General features: G+C 53.2%; 1 protein-coding gene across 1 annotated transcript in view; it reads left to right on the forward strand.

Moving 5' to 3' along the window:
- LOC106576444 (ankyrin repeat and sterile alpha motif domain-containing protein 1B) overlaps nucleotides 1–20,656 on the forward strand; it is a 309,496-nt gene that overhangs the window by 271,933 nt on the left and 16,907 nt on the right. Inside the window, 1 exon segment of the mRNA XM_045699996.1 lies at nucleotides 20,220–20,261. Coding sequence (XP_045555952.1) covers nucleotides 20,220–20,261 — 42 coding nt within the window.

Raw genomic sequence — 20,656 nt, forward strand, 5'->3', positions numbered from 1 at the left:
TCCACCAATCAGGCCTTTATGATAGAGTGGCCAGATGGAAGCCACTCCTCAGTAAAAGGCACATGACAGCCCACTTGGAGTTTGCCAAAAGGCACTTAAAGACTCTCAGACCATGAGAAACAAGCTTCTCTGGTCTGAAACCAAGATTTAACTCTTTGGCCTGAATGCTAAGTGTCACGTCTGGAGGAAACCTGGCACCATCCCTACGGTGAAGCATGGTGATGGCAGCATCATGGATGTTTTTCAGCAGCAGGGACTGGGAGACTAGTCAGGATTGAGCCAAAGATGAACGAAGCAATGTACAGAGAGATCCTTGATGAAAACCTGCACCAGAGCACTCAGGACCTCAGACTGGGGTGAAGGTTTAACTTCCGACAGGACAACGACCCTAAGCACACAGCCAAGACAACGCAGGAGTGGCTTTGGGACAAGTCTTTGAATGCCTTTGAGTGGCCCAGCCAGAGCCCGGACTTGAACCTGATCGAACATCTCTGGAGAGACCTGAAAATAGCTGTGTAGCGGCGCTCCCCATCCAACCTGACAGAGCTTGAGAGGATCTGCAGAGAATAATGGGAGAAACTCCACAAATACAGGTGTGCCAAGCTTGTAGTGTCATACCCAAGAAGACTCGAGGCTGTAATCGCTGCCAAAGGTGCTTCAACAAAGTCCTGAGTAAAGGGTCTGAATACTTATGTAAATGTAATTTTTCAGTTTTTGTTTTTAATACATGTGTAAACATTTCTAAAAAACTGTTTTTGCTTTGTCATTATGGGGTATTGTGTGTAGATTGATTTTGAAAAAATATATTTATATATTTTTGAATAAGGCTGTAACGTAACAAAATGTGGAAAGTCAAGGGGTCTGAATACTTTCCGAATGCACTGAATATTAGCATGCATGGTACAGTATGGTAACCTCTCTACCAAAATCCATGATCATCCTATTGAACCTCTCCACCAACCTATGAAAGCACGGTCGGCGAGTCAGAGGCATCTGGGAGAGCAGCTTCTCTTAAGCGTTCCTTTGATCTGGGCGGAGAGGCAATGTGGAGGGAAAGGGGGGAGAAAGGGAGAGATGAGGAAGGAAAGAGTGGAAAGTAAAACGTCAGAGAGAGAGAGTATATGAGAGTGAGAGGAATAGAAGATTCTCCATAATGATCCCCTCTACACGACCTTGGTGACTCACTGCACTCACCTGAGTGCTGCTCTAAAGAGGCCAATGTTGTAAGTCGTGACACAAATGCACTTCAAGGAGTCCGGATGGACCCTAACCCGATTAGGGTCCATCCGGAGTGTGTGTGAGAGTGTGTGTGATTCACAGAGCTTGTCGCACCAGACACACACTTATGTTTCTACACGACTGACTCCTTGAAGTGCATTTGTGTCACGACTTACAACATTGTCCTCTTTAGAGCAGCACTCAGGTGAGTGCAGTGAGTCACCAAGGTCGTGTAGAGGGGATCATTATGGAGAATCTTCTATTCCTCTCACTCTCATATACTCTCTCTCTCTCTCTGACGTTTTACTTTCCGCTCTTTCCTTCCTCATCTCTCCCTTTCTCCCCCTTTTCACTCCACATTGCCTCTCCGCCCATTGCTACTGAGGCAGTCAGAGATCATGCCCCACTCCCCCCATTACTACTGAGGCAGTCAGAGATCATGCCCTGGTCCCTCCCCATTACTACTGAGACAGTCAGAGATCATGCCCCACTCCCCCCTTTACTACTGAGGCAGTCAGAGATCATGCCCTACTCCCTCCCCATTACTACTGAGGCAGTCAGAGATCATGCCCTGGTCCCTCCCCATTACTACTGAGACAGTCAGAGATCATGCCCTACTCCCTCCCCATTACTACTGAGGCAGTCAGAGATCATGCCCTGGTCCCTCCCCATTACTACTGAGACAGTCAGAGATCATGCCCCACTCCCCCCATTACTACTGAGGCAGTCAGAGATCATGCCCTGGTCCCTCCCCATTACTACTGAGACAGTCAGAGATCATGCCCCACTCCCCCCATTACTACTGAGGCAGTCAGAGATCATGCCCCACTCCCCCTTTACTACTGAGGCAGTCAGAGATCATGCCCTACTCCCTCCCCATTACTACTGAGGCAGTCAGAGATCATGCCCTGGTCCCTCCCCATTACTACTGAGACAGTCAGAGATCATGCCCCACTCCCCCCTTTACTACTGAGGCAGTCAGAGATCATGCCCTACTCCCTCCCCATTACTACTGAGGCAGTCAGAGATCATGCCCTACTCCCCCCATTGCTACTGAGACAGTCAGAGATCATGCCCCACTCCCCCCATTACTACTGAGGCAGTCAGAGATCATGCCCTGCTCCTCCCCATAACTACTGAGGCAGTCAGAGATCATGCCCTGGTCCCTCCCCATTACTACTGAGGCAGTCAGAGATCATGCCCCACTCCCCCCCATTACTACTGAGGCAGTCAGAGATCATGCCTTGCTCCTCCCCATTACTACTGAGGCAGTCAGAGATCATGCCCTGCTCCCTCCCCATTACTATTGAGGCAGTCAGAGATCATGCCCTGCTCCTCCCCATTACTACTGAGGCAGTCAGAGATCATGCCCTGCTCCTCCCCATTGCCACTGAGGCAGTCAGAGATCATGCCCCACTCCCCCCATTACTACTGAGGCAGTCAGAGATCATGCCCTACTCCCCCCATTGCTACTGAGGCAGTCAGAGATCATGCCCTACTCCCTCCCCATTACTACTGAGGCAGTCAGAGATCATGCCCTACTCCCTCCCCATTACTACTGAGGCAGTCAGAGATCATGCCCCACTCCCCCCATTACTACTGAGGCAGTCAGAGATCATGCCTTGCTCCTCCCCATTACTACTGAGGCAGTCAGAGATCATGCCTTGCTCCTCCCCATTACTACTGAGGCAGTCAGAGATCATGCCCTATTCCCTCCCCATTACTACTGAGGCAGTCAGAGATCATGCCCTACTCCCTCCCCATTACTACTGAGGCAGTCAGAGATCATGCCCTGCTCCCTCCCCATTACTACTGAGGCAGTCAGAGATCATGCCCTACTCCCTCCCCATTACTACTGAGGCAGTCAGAGATCATGCCCTACTCCCCCCATTACTACTGAGGCAGTCAGAGATCATGCCCTACTCCCTCCCCATTGCTACTGAGGCAGTCAGAGATCATGCCCTGCTCCTCCCCATTACTACTGAGGCAGTCAGAGATCATGCCTTGCTCCCTCCCCATTGCTACTGAGGCAGTCAGAGATCATGCCCTATTCCCTCCCCATTACTACTGAGGCAGTTAGAGATCATGCCCTACTCCCTCCCCATTACTACTGAGGCAGTCAGAGATCATGCCCTGCTCCTCCCCATTACTACTGAGGCAGTCAGAGATCATGCCCTGCTCCTCCCCATTGCCACTGAGGCAGTCAGAGATCATGCCCCACTCCCCCCATTACTACTGAGGCAGTCAGAGATCATGCCCTACTCCCCCCATTGCTACTGAGGCAGTCAGAGATCATGCCCTACTCCCTCCCCATTACTACTGAGGCAGTCAGAGATCATGCCCTACTCCCTCCCCATTACTACTGAGGCAGTCAGAGATCATGCCCCACTCCCCCCATTACTACTGAGGCAGTCAGAGATCATGCCTTGCTCCTCCCCATTACTACTGAGGCAGTCAGAGATCATGCCCTATTCCCTCCCCATTACTACTGAGACAGTCAGAGATCATGCCCTACTCCCTCCCCATTACTACTGAGGCAGTCAGAGATCATGCCCTGCTCCCTCCCCATTACTACTGAGGCAGTCAGAGATCATGCCCTACTCCCTCCCCATTACTACTGAGGCAGTCAGAGATCATGCCCTACTCCCCCCATTACTACTGAGGCAGTCAGAGATCATGCCCTACTCCCTCCCCATTGCTACTGAGGCAGTCAGAGATCATGCCCTGCTCCTCCCCATTACTACTGAGGCAGTCAGAGATCATGCCTTGCTCCCTCCCCATTGCTACTGAGGCAGTCAGAGATCATGCCCTATTCCCTCCCCATTACTACTGAGGCAGTCAGAGATCATGCCCTACTCCCTCCCCATTACTACTGAGGCAGTCAGAGATCATGCCCTGCTCCTCCCCATTACTACTGAGGCGGTCAGAGATCATGCCTTGCTCCCTCCCCATTACTACTGAGGCAGTCAGAGATCATGCCCTACTCCCTCCCCATTACTACTGAGGCAGTCAGAGATCATGCCCCACTCCCCCCATTACTACTGAGGCAGTCAGAGATCATGCCTTGCTCCTCCCCATTACTACTGAGGCAGTCAGAGATCATGCCCTATTCCCTCCCCATTACTACTGAGACAGTCAGAGATCATGCCCTACTCCCTCCCCATTACTACTGAGGCAGTCAGAGATCATGCCCTGCTCCCTCCCCATTACTACTGAGGCAGTCAGAGATCATGCCCTACTCCCTCCCCATTACTACTGAGGCAGTCAGAGATCATGCCCTACTCCCCCCATTACTACTGAGGCAGTCAGAGATCATGCCCTACTCCCTCCCCATTGCTACTGAGGCAGTCAGAGATCATGCCCTGCTCCTCCCCATTACTACTGAGGCAGTCAGAGATCATGCCTTGCTCCCTCCCCATTGCTACTGAGGCAGTCAGAGATCATGCCCTATTCCCTCCCCATTACTACTGAGGCAGTCAGAGATCATGCCCTACTCCCTCCCCATTACTACTGAGGCAGTCAGAGATCATGCCCTGCTCCTCCCCATTACTACTGAGGCGGTCAGAGATCATGCCTTGCTCCCTCCCCATTACTACTGAGGCAGTCAGAGATCATGCCCTACTCCCTCCCCATTACTACTGAGGCAGTCAGAGATCATGCCCTACTCCCCCCATTACTACTGAGGCAGTCAGAGATCATGCCCTACTCCCTCCCCATTGCTACTGAGGCAGTCAGAGATCATGCCCTGCTCCTCCCCATTACTACTGAGGCAGTCAGAGATCATGCCTTGCTCCCTCCCCATTACTACTGAGGCAGTCAGAGATCATGCCCTACTCCCCCCATTACTACTGAGGCAGTCAGAGATCATGCCCTACTCCCCCCATTACTACTGAGGCAGTCAGAGATCATGCCCTGCTCCTCCCCATTGCCACTGAGGCAGTCAGAGATCATGCCCTGCTCCCTCCCCATTACTACTGAGGCAGTCAGAGATCATGCTCTGCTCCCCCCCATTACTACTGAGGCAGTCAGAGATCATGCCCTACTCCCTCCCCATTGCTACTGAGGCAGTCAGAGATCATGCCCTACTCCCTCCCCATTGCTACTGAGGCAGTCAGAGATCATGCCCTACTCCCCATTGCTACTGAGGCAGTCAGAGATCATGCCCTACTCCCTCCCCATTACTACTGAGGCAGTCAGAGATCATGCCCTGCTCCCTCCCCATTACTACTGAGGCAGTCAGAGATCATGCCCTGCTCCCTCCCCATTACTACTGAGGCAGTCAGAGATCATGCCCTGCTCCTCCCCATTGCCACTGAGGCAGTCAGAGATCATGCCCTGCTCCCTCGTCATTACTACTGAGGCAGTCAGAGATCATGCCCTGCTCCCTCCCCATTACTACTAAGGCAGTCAGAGATCATGCCCTGCTCCCCCCATTACTACTGAGGCAGTCAGAGATCATGCCCTACTCCCTCCCCATTGCTACTGAGGCAGTCAGAGATCATGCCCTACTCCCTCCCCATTGCTACTGAGGCAGTCAGAGATCATGCCCTACTCCCCATTGCTACTGAGGCAGTCAGAGATCATGCCCTGCTCCTCCCCATTACTACTGAGGCAGTCAGAGATCATGCCCTACTCCCTCCCCATTACTACTGAGGCAGTCAGAGATCATGCCCTGCTCCCTCCCCATTACTACTCAGGCAGTCAGAGATCATGCCCTGCTCCCTCCCCATTACTACTGAGGCAGTCAGAGATCATGCCCTGCTCCCTCCCCATTACTACTGAGGCAGTCAGAGATCATGCCCTACTCCCCCCATTACTACTGAGGCAGTCAGAGATCATTTCCTACTCCCTCCCCATTACTACTGAGGCAGGCAGAGATCATGCCCTGCTCCCCCCATTACTACTGAGGCAGTCAGAGATCATGCCCTGCTCCCTCCCCATTACTACTGAGGCAGTCAGAGATCATGCCCTACTCCCTCCCCATTGCTACTGAGGCAGTCAGAGATCATGCCCTACTCCCTCCCCATTGCTACTGAGGCAGTCAGAGATCATGCCCTACTCCCCATTACTACTGAGGCAGTGAGAGATCATGCCCCATTCCCCCATTACTACTGAGGCAGTCAGAGACCATGCCCTGCTCCCTCCCCATTACTACTGAGGCAGTCAGAGATCATGCCCTGCTCCCTCCCCATTACTACTGAGGCAGTCAGAGATCATGCCCCACTCCCCCCATTACTACTGAGACAGTCAGAGATCATGCCCCACTCCCCCATTGCTACTGAGGCAGTCAGAGATCATGCCCTGCTCCCTCCCCATTACTACTGAGACAGTCAGAGATCATGCCATGCTCCCTCCCCATTACTACTGAGGCAGTCAGAGATCATGCCCTACTCCCTCCCCATTGCTACTGAGGCAGTCAGAGATCATGCCCTACTTCCCATTGCTACTGAGGCAGTCAGAGATCATGCCCTGCTCCTCCCCATTACTACTGAGGCAGTCAGAGATCATGCCCTACTCCCTCCCCATTACTACTGAGGCAGTCAGAGATCATGCCCTGCTCCCTCCCCATTACTACTGAGGCAGTCAGAGATCATGCCCTGCTCCCTCCCCATTACTACTGAGGCAGTCAGAGATCATGCCCTACTCCTCCCATTACTACTGAGGCAGTCAGAGATCATTTCCTGCTCCCTCCCCATTACTACTGAGGCAGGCAGAGATCATGCCCTGCTCCCTCCCCATTACTACTGAGGCAGTCAGAGATCATGCCCTGCTCCCTCCCCATTACTACTGAGGCAGTCAGAGATCATGCCCCACTCCCCCCATTACTACTGAGACAGTCAGAGATCATACCCTGCTCCCTCCCCATTACTACTGAGGCAGTCAGAGATCATGCCCCACTCCCCCCATTACTACTGAGACAGTCAGAGATCATGCCCCACTCCCCCATTACTACTGAGGCAGTCAGAGATCATGCCCTGCTCCCTCCCCATTACTACTGAGGCAGTCAGAGATCATGCCCTGCTCCCTCCCCATTACTACTGAGGCAGTCAGAGATCATGCCCTACTCCCTCCCCATTGCTACTGAGGCAGTCAGAGATCATGCCCTGCTCCCTCCCCATTACTACTGAGGCAGTCAGAGATCATGCCCTGCTCCCTCCCCATTACTACTGAGGCAGTCAGAGATCATGCCCTACTCCCCCCATTACTACTGAGGCAGTCAGAGATCATTACCTGCTCCCTCCCCATTACTAATGAGGCAGGCAGAGATCATGCCCTGCTCCCTCCCCATTACTACTGAGGCAGTCAGAGATCATGCCCTGCTCCCTCCCCATTACTACTGAGGCAGTCAGAGATCATGCCCCACTCCCCCATTACTACTGAGACAGTCAGAGATCATGCCCCACTCCCCCCATTACTACTGAGGCAGTCAGAGATCATGCCCCACTCCCCCATTACTACTGAGGCAGTCAGAGATCATGCCCTACTCCCCCCATTACTACTGAGGCAGTCAGAGATCATGCCCTACTCCCTCCCCATTACTACTGAGGCAGTCAGAGATCATGCCCTACTCCCTCCCCATTGCTACTGAGGCAGTCAGAGATCATGCCCTACTCCCTCCCCATTGCTACTGAGGCAGTCAGAGATCATGCCCTACTCCCCATTGCTACTGAGGCAGTCAGAGATCATGCCCTGCTCCTACCCATTACTACTGAGGCAGTCAGAGATCATGCCCTACTCCCTCCCCATTACTACTGAGGCAGTCAGAGATCATGCCCTGCTCCCTCCCCATTACTACTCAGGCAGTCAGAGATCATGCCCTGCTCCCTCCCCATAACTACTGAGGCAGTCAGAGATCATGCCCTGCTCCCTCCCCATTACTACTGAGGCAGTCAGAGATCATGCCCTACTCCCCCCATTACTACTGAGGCAGTCAGAGATCATTTCCTACTCCCTCCCCATTACTACTGAGGCAGGCAGAGATCATGCCCTGCTCCCCCCATTACTACTGAGGCAGTCAGAGATCATGCCCTGCTCCCTCCCCATTACTACTGAGGCAGTCAGAGATCATGCCCTACTCCCTCCCCATTGCTACTGAGGCAGTCAGAGATCATGCCCTACTCCCTCCCCATTGCTACTGAGGCAGTCAGAGATCATGCCCTGCTCCCCATTACTACTGAGGCATTCAGAGATCATGCCCCATTCCCCCATTACTACTGAGGCAGTCAGAGATCATGCCCTGCTCCCTCCCCATTACTACTGAGGCAGTCAGAGATCATGCCCCACTCCCCCCATTACTACTGAGACAGTCAGAGATCATGCCCCACTCCCCCCATTACTACTGAGGCAGTCAGAGATCATGCCCTGCTCCCTCCCCATTACTACTGAGACAGTCAGAGATCATGCCCTGCTCCCTCCCCATTACTACTGAGGCAGTCAGAGATCATGCCCTACTCCCTCCCCATTGCTACTGAGGCAGTCAGAGATCATGCCCTACTTCCCATTGCTACTGAGGCAGTCAGAGATCATGCCCTGCTCCTCCCCATTACTACTGAGGCAGTCAGAGATCATGCCCTACTCCCTCCCCATTACTACTGAGGCAGTCAGAGATCATGCCCTGCTCCCTCCCCATTACTACTGAGGCAGTCAGAGATCATGCCCTGCTCCCTCCCCATTACTACTGAGGCAGTCAGAGATCATGCCCTACTCCCCCCATTACTACTGAGGCAGTCAGAGATCATTTCCTGCTCCCTCCCCATTACTACTGAGGCAGGCAGAGATCATGCCCTGCTCCCTCCCCATTACTACTGAGGCAGTCAGAGATCATGCCCTGCTCCCTCCCCATTACTACTGAGGCAGTCAGAGATCATGCCCCACTCCCCCCATTACTACTGAGACAGTCAGAGATCATGCCCTGCTCCCTCCCCATTACTACTGAGGCAGTCAGAGATCATGCCCCACTCCCCCCATTACTACTGAGACAGTCAGAGATCATGCCCCACTCCCCCATTACTACTGAGGCAGTCAGAGATCATGCCCTGCTCCCTCCCCATTACTACTGAGGCAGTCAGAGATCATGCCCTGCTCCCTCCCCATTACTACTGAGGCAGTCAGAGATCATGCCCTACTCCCTCCCCATTGCTACTGAGGCAGTCAGAGATCATGCCCTGCTCCCTCCCCATTACTACTGAGGCAGTCAGAGATCATGCCCTGCTCCCTCCCCATTACTACTGAGGCAGTCAGAGATCATGCCCTACTCCCCCCATTACTACTGAGGCAGTCAGAGATCATTACCTGCTCCCTCCCCATTACTATTGAGGCAGGCAGAGATCATGCCCTGCTCCCTCCCCATTACTACTGAGGCAGTCAGAGATCATGCCCTGCTCCCTCCCCATTACTACTGAGGCAGTCAGAGATCATGCCCCACTCCCCCCATTACTACTGAGACAGTCAGAGATCATGCCCTGCTCCCTCCCCATTACTACTGAGGCAGTCAGAGATCATGCCCCACTCCCCCCATTACTACTGAGACAGTCAGAGATCATACCCTGCTCCCTCCCCATTACTACTGAGGCAGTCAGAGATCATGCCCCACTCCCCCCATTACTACTGAGACAGTCAGAGATCATGCCCCACTCCCCCATTACTACTGAGGCAGTCAGAGATCATGCCCTGCTCCCTCCCCATTACTACTGAGGCAGTCAGAGATCATGCCCTGCTCCCTCCCCATTACTACTGAGGCAGTCAGAGATCATGCCCTACTCCCTCCCCATTGCTACTGAGGCAGTCAGAGATCATGCCCTGCTCCCTCCCCATTACTACTGAGGCAGTCAGAGATCATGCCCTGCTCCCTCCCCATTACTACTGAGGCAGTCAGAGATCATGCCCTACTCCCCCATTACTACTGAGGCAGTCAGAGATCATTACCTGCTCCCTCCCCATTACTATTGAGGCAGGCAGAGATCATGCCCTGCTCCCTCCCCATTACTACTGAGGCAGTCAGAGATCATGCCCTGCTCCCTCCCCATTACTACTGAGGCAGTCAGAGATCATGCCCCACTCCCCCATTACTACTGAGACAGTCAGAGATCATGCCCCACTCCCCCCATTACTACTGAGGCAGTCAGAGATCATGCCCCACTCCCCCCATTACTACTGAGGCAGTCAGAGATCATGCCCTACTCCCCCCATTACTACTGAGGCAGTCAGAGATCATGCCCTACTCCCTCCCCATTACTACTGAGGCAGTCAGAGATCATGCCCTACTCCCTCCCCATTGCTACTGAGGCAGTCAGAGATCATGCCCTACTCCCTCCCCATTGCTACTGAGGCAGTCAGAGATCATGCCCTACTCCCCATTGCTACTGAGGCAGTCAGAGATCATGCCCTGCTCCTACCCATTACTACTGAGGCAGTCAGAGATCATGCCCTACTCCCTCCCCATTACTACTGAGGCAGTCAGAGATCATGCCCTGCTCCCTCCCCATTACTACTCAGGCAGTCAGAGATCATGCCCTGCTCCCTCCCCATAACTACTGAGGCAGTCAGAGATCATGCCCTGCTCCCTCCCCATTACTACTGAGGCAGTCAGAGATCATGCCCTACTCCCCCCATTACTACTGAGGCAGTCAGAGATCATTTCCTACTCCCTCCCCATTACTACTGAGGCAGGCAGAGATCATGCCCTGCTCCCCCCATTACTACTGAGGCAGTCAGAGATCATGCCCTGCTCCCTCCCCATTACTACTGAGGCAGTCAGAGATCATGCCCTACTCCCTCCCCATTGCTACTGAGGCAGTCAGAGATCATGCCCTACTCCCTCCCCATTGCTACTGAGGCAGTCAGAGATCATGCCCTACTCCCCATTACTACTGAGGCATTCAGAGATCATGCCCCATTCCCCCATTACTACTGAGGCAGTCAGAGATCATGCCCTGCTCCCTCCCCATTACTACTGAGGCAGTCAGAGATCATGCCCCACTCCCCCCATTACTACTGAGACAGTCAGAGATCATGCCCCACTCCCCCATTACTACTGAGGCAGTCAGAGATCATGCCCTGCTCCCTCCCCATTACTACTGAGACAGTCAGAGATCATGCCCTGCTCCCTCCCCATTACTACTGAGGCAGTCAGAGATCATGCCCTACTCCCTCCCCATTGCTACTGAGGCAGTCAGAGATCATGCCCTACTTCCCATTGCTACTGAGGCAGTCAGAGATCATGCCCTGCTCCTCCCCATTACTACTGAGGCAGTCAGAGATCATGCCCTACTCCCTCCCCATTACTACTGAGGCAGTCAGAGATCATGCCCTGCTCCCTCCCCATTACTACTGAGGCAGTCAGAGATCATGCCCTGCTCCCTCCCCATTACTACTGAGGCAGTCAGAGATCATGCCCTACTCCCCCCATTACTACTGAGGCAGTCAGAGATCATTTCCTGCTCCCTCCCCATTACTACTGAGGCAGGCAGAGATCATGCCCTGCTCCCTCCCCATTACTACTGAGGCAGTCAGAGATCATGCCCTGCTCCCTCCCCATTACTACTGAGGCAGTCAGAGATCATGCCCCACTCCCCCCATTACTACTGAGACAGTCAGAGATCATGCCCTGCTCCCTCCCCATTACTACTGAGGCAGTCAGAGATCATGCCCCACTCCCCCCATTACTACTGAGACAGTCAGAGATCATGCCCCACTCCCCCATTACTACTGAGGCAGTCAGAGATCATGCCCTGCTCCCTCCCCATTACTACTGAGGCAGTCAGAGATCATGCCCTGCTCCCTCCCCATTACTACTGAGGCAGTCAGAGATCATGCCCTACTCCCTCCCCATTGCTACTGAGGCAGTCAGAGATCATGCCCTGCTCCCTCCCCATTACTACTGAGGCAGTCAGAGATCATGCCCTGCTCCCTCCCCATTACTACTGAGGCAGTCAGAGATCATGCCCTACTCCCCCCATTACTACTGAGGCAGTCAGAGATCATTACCTGCTCCCTCCCCATTACTATTGAGGCAGGCAGAGATCATGCCCTGCTCCCTCCCCATTACTACTGAGGCAGTCAGAGATCATGCCCTGCTCCCTCCCCATTACTACTGAGGCAGTCAGAGATCATGCCCCACTCCCCCCATTACTACTGAGACAGTCAGAGATCATGCCCCACTCCCCCCATTACTACTGAGGCAGTCAGAGATCATGCCCTACTCCCTCCCCATTGCTACTGAGGCAGTCAGAGATCATGCCCTACTCCCTCCCCATTGCTACTGAGGCAGTCAGAGATCATGCCCTACTCCCCATTGCTACTGAGGCAGTCAGAGATCATGCCCTGCTCCTCCCCATTACTACTGAGGCAGTCAGAGATCATGCCCTACTCCCTCCCCATTACTACTGAGGCAGTCAGAGATCATGCCCTGCTCCCTCCCCATTACTACTGAGGCAGTCAGAGATCATGCCCTGCTCCCTCCCCATTACTACTGAGGCAGTCAGAGATCATGCCCTGCTCCCTCCCCATTACTACTGAGCCAGTCAGAGATCATGCCCTACTCCCCCCATTACTACTGAGGCAGTCAGAGATCATTTCCTACTCCCTCCCCATTACTACTGAGGCAGGCAGAGATCATTCCCTGCTCCCCCCATTACTACTGAGGCAGTCAGAGATCATGCCCTGCTCCCTCCCCATTACTACTGAGGCAGTCAGAGATCATGCCCTACTCCCTCCCCATTGCTACTGAGGCAGTCAGAGATCATGCCCTACTCCCTCCCCATTGCTACTGAGGCAGTCAGAGATCATGCCCTACTCCCCATTACTACTGAGGCAGTCAGAGATCATGCCCCATTCCCCCATTACTACTGAGGCAGTCAGAGATCATGCCCTGCTCCCTCCCCATTACTACTGAGGCAGTCAGAGATCATGCCCCACTCCCCCCATTACTACTGAGACAGTCAGAGATCATGCCCCACTCCCCCATTACTACTGAGGCAGTCAGAGATCATGCCCTGCTCCCTCCCCATTACTACTGAGGCAGTCAGAGATCATGCCCTGCTCCCTCCCCATTACTACTGAGGCAGTCAGAGATCATGCCCTACTCCCTCCCCATTGCTACTGAGCCAGTCAGAGATCATGCCCTACTTCCCTTTGCTACTGAGGCAGTCAGAGATCATTCCCTGCTCCTCCCCATTACTACTGAGGCAGTCAGAGATCATGCCCTACTCCCTCCCCATTACTACTGAGGCAGTCAGAGATAATTTCCTGCTCCCTCCCCATTACTACTGAGGCAGTCAGAGATCATGCTCTACTCCCTCCCCATTGCTACTGAGGCAGTCAGAGATCATGCCCTACTCCCCATTACTACTGAGGCAGTCAGAGATCATGCCCCATTCCCCCATTACTACTGAGGCAGTCAGAGATCATGCCCTGCTCCCTCCCCATTACTACTGAGGCAGTCAGAGATCATGCCCCACTCCCCCCATTACTACTGAGACAGTCAGAGATCATGCCCCACTCCCCCATTACTACTGAGGCAGTCAGAGATCATGCCCTGCTCCCTCCCCATTACTACTGAGGCAGTCAGAGATCATGCCCTGCTCCCTCCCCATTACTACTGAGGCAGTCAGAGATCATGCCCTACTCCCTCCCCATTGCTACTGAGCCAGTCAGAGATCATGCCCTACTTCCCTTTGCTACTGAGGCAGTCAGAGATCATTCCCTGCTCCTCCCCATTACTACTGAGGCAGTCAGAGATCATGCCCTACTCCCTCCCCATTACTACTGAGGCAGTCAGAGATCATTTCCTGCTCCCTCCCCATTACTACTGAGGCAGGCAGAGATCATGCCCTGCTCCCTCCCCATTACTACTGAGGCAGTCAGAGATCATGCCCTGCTCCCTCCCCATTACTACTGAGGCAGTCAGAGATCATGCCCCACTCCCCCCATTACTACTGAGACAGTCAGAGATCATGCCCTGCTCCCTCCCCATTACTACTGAGGCAGTCAGAGATCATGCCCCACTCCCCCCATTACTACTGAGACAGTCAGAGATCATGCCCCACTCCCCCATTACTACTGAGGCAGTCAGAGATCATGCCCTGCTCCCTCCCCATTACTACTGAGGCAGTCAGAGATCATGCCCTGCTCCCTCCCCATTACTACTGAGGCAGTGAGAGATCATGCCCTACTCCCTCCACATTGCTACTGAGGCAGTCAGAGATCATGCCCTACTTCCCATTACTACTGAGGCAGTCAGAGATCATGCCCTGCTCCTCCCCATTACTACTGAGGCAGTCAGAGATCATGCCCTACTCCCTCCCCATTACTACTGAGGCAGTCAGAGATCATGCCCTGCTCCCTCCCCATTACTACTGAGGCAGTCAGAGATCATGCCCTGCTCCCTCCCCATTACTACTGAGGCAGTCAGAGATCATGCCCTGCTCCCTCCCCATTACTACTGAGGCAGTCAGAGATCATGCCCTACTCCCCCATTACTACTGAGGCAGTCAGAGATCATTTCCTGCTCCCTCCCCATTACTACTGAGGCAGGCAGAGATCATGCCCTGCTCCCTCCCCATTACTACTGAGGCAGTCAGAGATCATGCCCTGCTCCCTCCCCATTACTACTGAGGCAGTCAGAGATCATGCCCCACTCCCCCATTACTACTGAGACAGTCAGAGATCATGCCCCACTCCCCCCATTACTACTGAGGCAGTCAGAGATCATGCCCCACTCCCCCCATTACTACTGAGGCAGTCAGAGATCATGCCCTACTCCCCCCATTACTACTGAGGCAGTCAGAGATCATGCCCTACTCCCCCCATTACTACTGAGGCAGTCAGAGATCATGCCCCACTCCCCCCATTGCTACTGAGGCAGTCAGAGATCATGCCCTACTCCCCCATTGCTACTGAGGCAGTCAGAGATCATGCCCTGCTCCCTCCCCATTACTACTGAGGCCGTCAGAGATCATGCCCCACTCCCCCCATTACTACTGAGGCAGTCAGAGATCATGCCCTACTCCCCCATTACTACTGAGGCAGTCAGAGATCATGCCCTACTCCCCCATTACTACTGAGGCAGTCAGAGATCATGCCCTACTCCCCCCATTACTACTGAGGCAGTCAGAGATCATGCCCTACTCCCCCCATTGCTACTGAGGCAGTCAGAGATCATGCCCTACTCCCCCATTACTACTGAGGCAGGCAGAGATCATGCCCTGCTCCCCCCATTACTACTGAGGCAGTCAGAGATCATGCCCTGCTCCCTCCCCATTACTACTGAGGCAGTCAGAGATCATGCCCTACTCCCTCCCCATTGCTACTGAGGCAGTCAGAGATCATGCCCTACTCCCTCCCCATTGCTACTGAGGCAGTCAGAGATCATGCCCTACTCCCCATTACTACTGAGGCAGTCAGAGATCATGCCCCATTCCCCCATTACTACTGAGGCAGTCAGAGATCATGCCCTGCTCCCTCCCCATTACTACTGAGGCAGTCAGAGATCATGCCCCACTCCCCCCATTACTACTGAGACAGTCAGAGATCATGCCCCACTCCCCCATTACTACTGAGGCAGTCAGAGATCATGCCCTGCTCCCTCCCCATTACTACTGAGACAGTCAGAGATCATGCCCTGCTCCCTCCCCATTACTACTGAGGCAGTCAGAGATCATGCCCTACTCCCTCCCCATTGCTACTGAGGCAGTCAGAGATCATGCCCTACTTCCCATTGCTACTGAGGCAGTCAGAGATCATGCCCTGCTCCTCCCCATTACTACTGAGGCAGTCAGAGATCATGCCCTACTCCCTCCCCATTACTACTGAGGCAGTCAGAGATCATGCCCTGCTCCCTCCCCATTACTACTGAGGCAGTCAGAGATCATGCCCTGCTCCCTCCCCATTACTACTGAGGCAGTCAGAGATCATGCCCTACTCCCTCCCCATTACTACTGAGGCAGTCAGAGATCATGCCCTGCTCCCTCCCCATTACTACTGAGGCAGTCAGAGATCATGCCCTGCTCCCTCCCCATTACTACTGAGGCAGTCAGAGATCATGCCCTACTCCCCCCATTACTACTGAGGCAGTCAGAGATCATTTCCTGCTCCCTCCCCATTACTACTGAGGCAGGCAGAGATCATGCCCTGCTCCCTCCCCATTACTACTGAGGCAGTCAGAGATCATGCCCCACTCCCCCCATTACTACTGAGACAGTCAGAGATCATGCCCCACTCCCCCATTACTACTGAGGCAGTCAGAGATCATGCCCTGCTCCCTCCCCATTACTACTGAGGCAGTCAGAGATCATGCCCTACTCCCTCCCCATTGCTACTGAGGCAGTCAGAGATCATGCCCTGCTCCCTCCCCATTACTACTGAGGCAGTCAGAGATCATGCCCTGCTCCCTCCCCATTACTACTGAGGCAGTCAGAGATCATGCCCTACTCCCCCCATTACTACTGAGGCAGTCAGAGATCATTACCTGCTCCCTCCCCATTACTATTGAGGCAGGCAGAGATCATGCCCTGCTCCCTCCCCATTACTACTGAGGCAGTCAGAGATCATGCCCTGCTCCCTCCCCATTACTACTGAGGCAGTCAGAGATCATGCCCCACTCCCCCCATTACTACTGAGACAGTCAGAGATCATGCCCCACTCCCCCATTACTACTGAGGCAGTCAGAGATCATGCCCTACTCCCTCCCCATTGCTACTGAGGCAGTCAGAGATCATGCCCTACTCCCTCCCCATTGCTACTGAGGCAGTCAGAGATCATGCCCTACTCCCCATTGCTACTGAGGCAGTCAGAGATCATGCCCTGCTCCTCCCCATTACTACTGAGGCAGTCAGAGATCATGCCCTACTCCCTCCCCATTACTACTGAGGCAGTCAGAGATCATGCCCTGCTCCCTCCCCATTACTACTGAGGCAGTCAGAGATCATGCCCTGCTTCCTCCCCATTACTACTGAGGCAGTCAGAGATCATGCCCTGCTCCCTCCCCATTACTACTGAGCCAGTCAGAGATCATGCCCTACTCCCCCCATTACTACTGAGGCAGTCAGAGATCATTTCCTACTCCCTCCCCATTACTACTGAGGCAGGCAGAGATCATTCCCTGCTCCCCCCATTACTACTGAGGCAGTCAGAGATCATGCCCTGCTCCCTCCCCATTACTACTGAGGCAGTCAGAGATCATGCCCTACTCCCTCCCCATTGCTACTGAGGCAGTCAGAGATCATGCCCTACTCCCTCCCCATTGCTACTGAGGCAGTCAGAGATCATGCCCTACTCCCCATTACTACTGAGGCAGTCAGAGATCATGCCCCATTCCCCCATTACTACTGAGGCAGTCAGAGATCATGCCCTGCTCCCTCCCCATTACTACTGAGGCAGTCAGAGATCATGCCCCACTCCCCCATTACTACTGAGACAGTCAGAGATCATGCCCCACTCCCCCATTACTACTGAGGCAGTCAGAGATCATGCCCTGCTCCCTCCCCATTACTACTGAGGCAGTCAGAGATCATGCCCTGCTCCCTCCCCATTACTACTGAGGCAGTCAGAGATCATGCCCTACTCCCTCCCCATTGCTACTGAGCCAGTCAGAGATCATGCCCTACTTCCCTTTGCTACTGAGGCAGTCAGAGATCATTCCCTGCTCCTCCCCATTACTACTGAGGCAGTCAGAGATCATGCCCTACTCCCTCCCCATTACTACTGAGGCAGTCAGAGATCATTTCCTGCTCCCTCCCCATTACTACTGAGGCAGTCAGAGATCATGCTCTACTCCCTCCCCATTGCTACTGAGGCAGTCAGAGATCATGCCCCATTCCCCCATTACTACTGAGGCAGTCAGAGATCATTTCCTGCTCCCTCCCCATTACTACTGAGGCAGGCAGAGATCATGCCCTGCTCCCTCCCCATTACTACTGAGGCAGTCAGAGATCATGCCCTGCTCCCTCCCCATTACTACTGAGGCAGTCAGAGATCATGCCCCACTCCCCCCATTACTACTGAGACAGTCAGAGATCATGCCCTGCTCCCTCCCCATTACTACTGAGGCAGTCAGAGATCATGCCCCACTCCCCCCATTACTACTGAGACAGTCAGAGATCATGCCCCACTCCCCCATTACTACTGAGGCAGTCAGAGATCATGCCCTGCTCCCTCCCCATTACTACTGAGGCAGTCAGAGATCATGCCCTGCTCCCTCCCCATTACTACTGAGGCAGTGAGAGATCATGCCCTACTCCCTCCACATTGCTACTGAGGCAGTCAGAGATCATGCCCTACTTCCCATTACTACTGAGGCAGTCAGAGATCATGCCCTGCTCCTCCCCATTACTACTGAGGCAGTCAGAGATCATGCCCTACTCCCTCCCCATTACTACTGAGGCAGTCAGAGATCATGCCCTGCTCCCTCCCCATTACTACTGAGGCAGTCAGAGATCATGCCCTGCTCCCTCCCCATTACTACTGAGGCAGTCAGAGATCATGCCCTGCTCCCTCCCCATTACTACTGAGGCAGTCAGAGATCATGCCCTACTCCCCCCATTACTACTGAGGCAGTCAGAGATCATTTCCTGCTCCCTCCCCATTACTACTGAGGCAGGCAGAGATCATGCCCTGCTCCCTCCCCATTACTACTGAGGCAGTCAGAGATCATGCCCTGCTCCCTCCCCATTACTACTGAGGCAGTCAGAGATCATGCCCCACTCCCCCCATTACTACTGAGACAGTCAGAGATCATGCCCCACTCCCCCCATTACTACTGAGGCAGTCAGAGATCATGCCCCACTCCCCCCATTACTACTGAGGCAGTCAGAGATCATGCCCTACTCCCCCCATTACTACTGAGGCAGTCAGAGATCATGCCCTACTCCCCCCATTACTACTGAGGCAGTCAGAGATCATGCCCCACTCCCCCCATTGCTACTGAGGCAGTCAGAGATCATGCCCTACTCCCCCATTGCTACTGAGGCAGTCAGAGATCATGCCCTGCTCCCTCCCCATTACTACTGAGGCCGTCAGAGATCATGCCCCACTCCCCCCATTACTACTGAGGCAGTCAGAGATCATGCCCTACTCCCCCATTACTACTGAGGCAGTCAGAGATCATGCCCTACTCCCCCATTGCTACTGAGGCAGTCAGAGATCATGCCCTACTCCCCCCATTACTACTGAGGCAGTCAGAGATCATGCCCTACTCCCCCCATTACTACTGAGGCAGTCAGAGATCATGCCCTACTCCCCCCATTGCTACTGAGGCAGTCAGAGATCATGCCCTACTCCCCCATTACTACTGAGGCAGTCAGAGATTATGCCCTGGGCCCCATTACAGGGATAATGAGTCTCTCTCTCTTTCTCTGTGCTCTTTCTGTTCTTTATATAATTGCCTCTATCTTTGTCTCTCCCTCTCTCCCCCTCCCTCCTGTCTCTCTCTGTCCCCCCGTCTTGCTCTCTGCCCGCCCCCCCCCCCCCCAATCTATCTCTGTCATTTAGATCAGTTAGAGTAGCCCAGTGTCTTGGAGTAGATTACCTGTTCTGATCCTCCTCTAAGGCTCACCCTGCAGCTATTTACCCCGATGTCAATATCCCTGATTACCTCACCTCCAGAGTATCTCATTAAGACGCAGATGGATGTGACACACAAACAAACAAGCACTCCCGTATAGTAGTGTATCAGTACCTGTCATGGGACTTTGATTATGAAACTGGGATGGGAGGATTTCCTCACACTCCAGCCTTGTTGTAAACATTGCCTGTGTGATTATCATCTGCTTGATTATTATAAACCATAGAGTTGGATAGAGGCCACAGCTTTGCATATTTGCCTTAATGGTTTCTATGACGGCATGGGCAGCGCCATTGAGGGCAATCTCCATTGATGAATTTCCTCAATGGCGCTGCCCATGCTAAAACAGGCTTTGTGGCAAGTGCACCCTCTATCCAACTCTATGTTATCAACCAACTTCTTGTTGTCCTGATCCTGGATCTTATTTCTATTTATTTATCAGTCTCATGATGTTGGAGAAAGACCTTCTGCAAGAAATGATACTGTAAGTTGTCTGTGATGCTAGTGTGCATCAAATACTGTTGTTGTCAATGTACGTGACAATGTCAATGTACGTGACGAACAGTCAAACAGTCAACTGTCAATGTACGTGATATAAATGTACATTATACTTGTTGATAATACAAATCCATTTACTCATAATCATTTCCATTTTATTTAGAACATATTGGCTAAGGGAAAAGTACTGTATCTAAATATATATCCATTTCCTGTTTCTGTTGAAAAGGATGAAAGAAAGAAGGACAGGGGATTTTCCACACAGTGCTAGGGGAGGTGTGAGCATCATAGCACTAGCTAGGGGAAATAAATTAATCCATTTAAATATGACCCTTCTAAGACTGTTAAAACGCACTTAGCATTAGGAGAGGAGGGTCCATA

This window comes from Salmo salar, chromosome ssa17 (assembly GCF_905237065.1).
Source record: "Salmo salar chromosome ssa17, Ssal_v3.1, whole genome shotgun sequence".
NCBI lineage: Eukaryota > Metazoa > Chordata > Actinopteri > Salmoniformes > Salmonidae > Salmo > Salmo salar.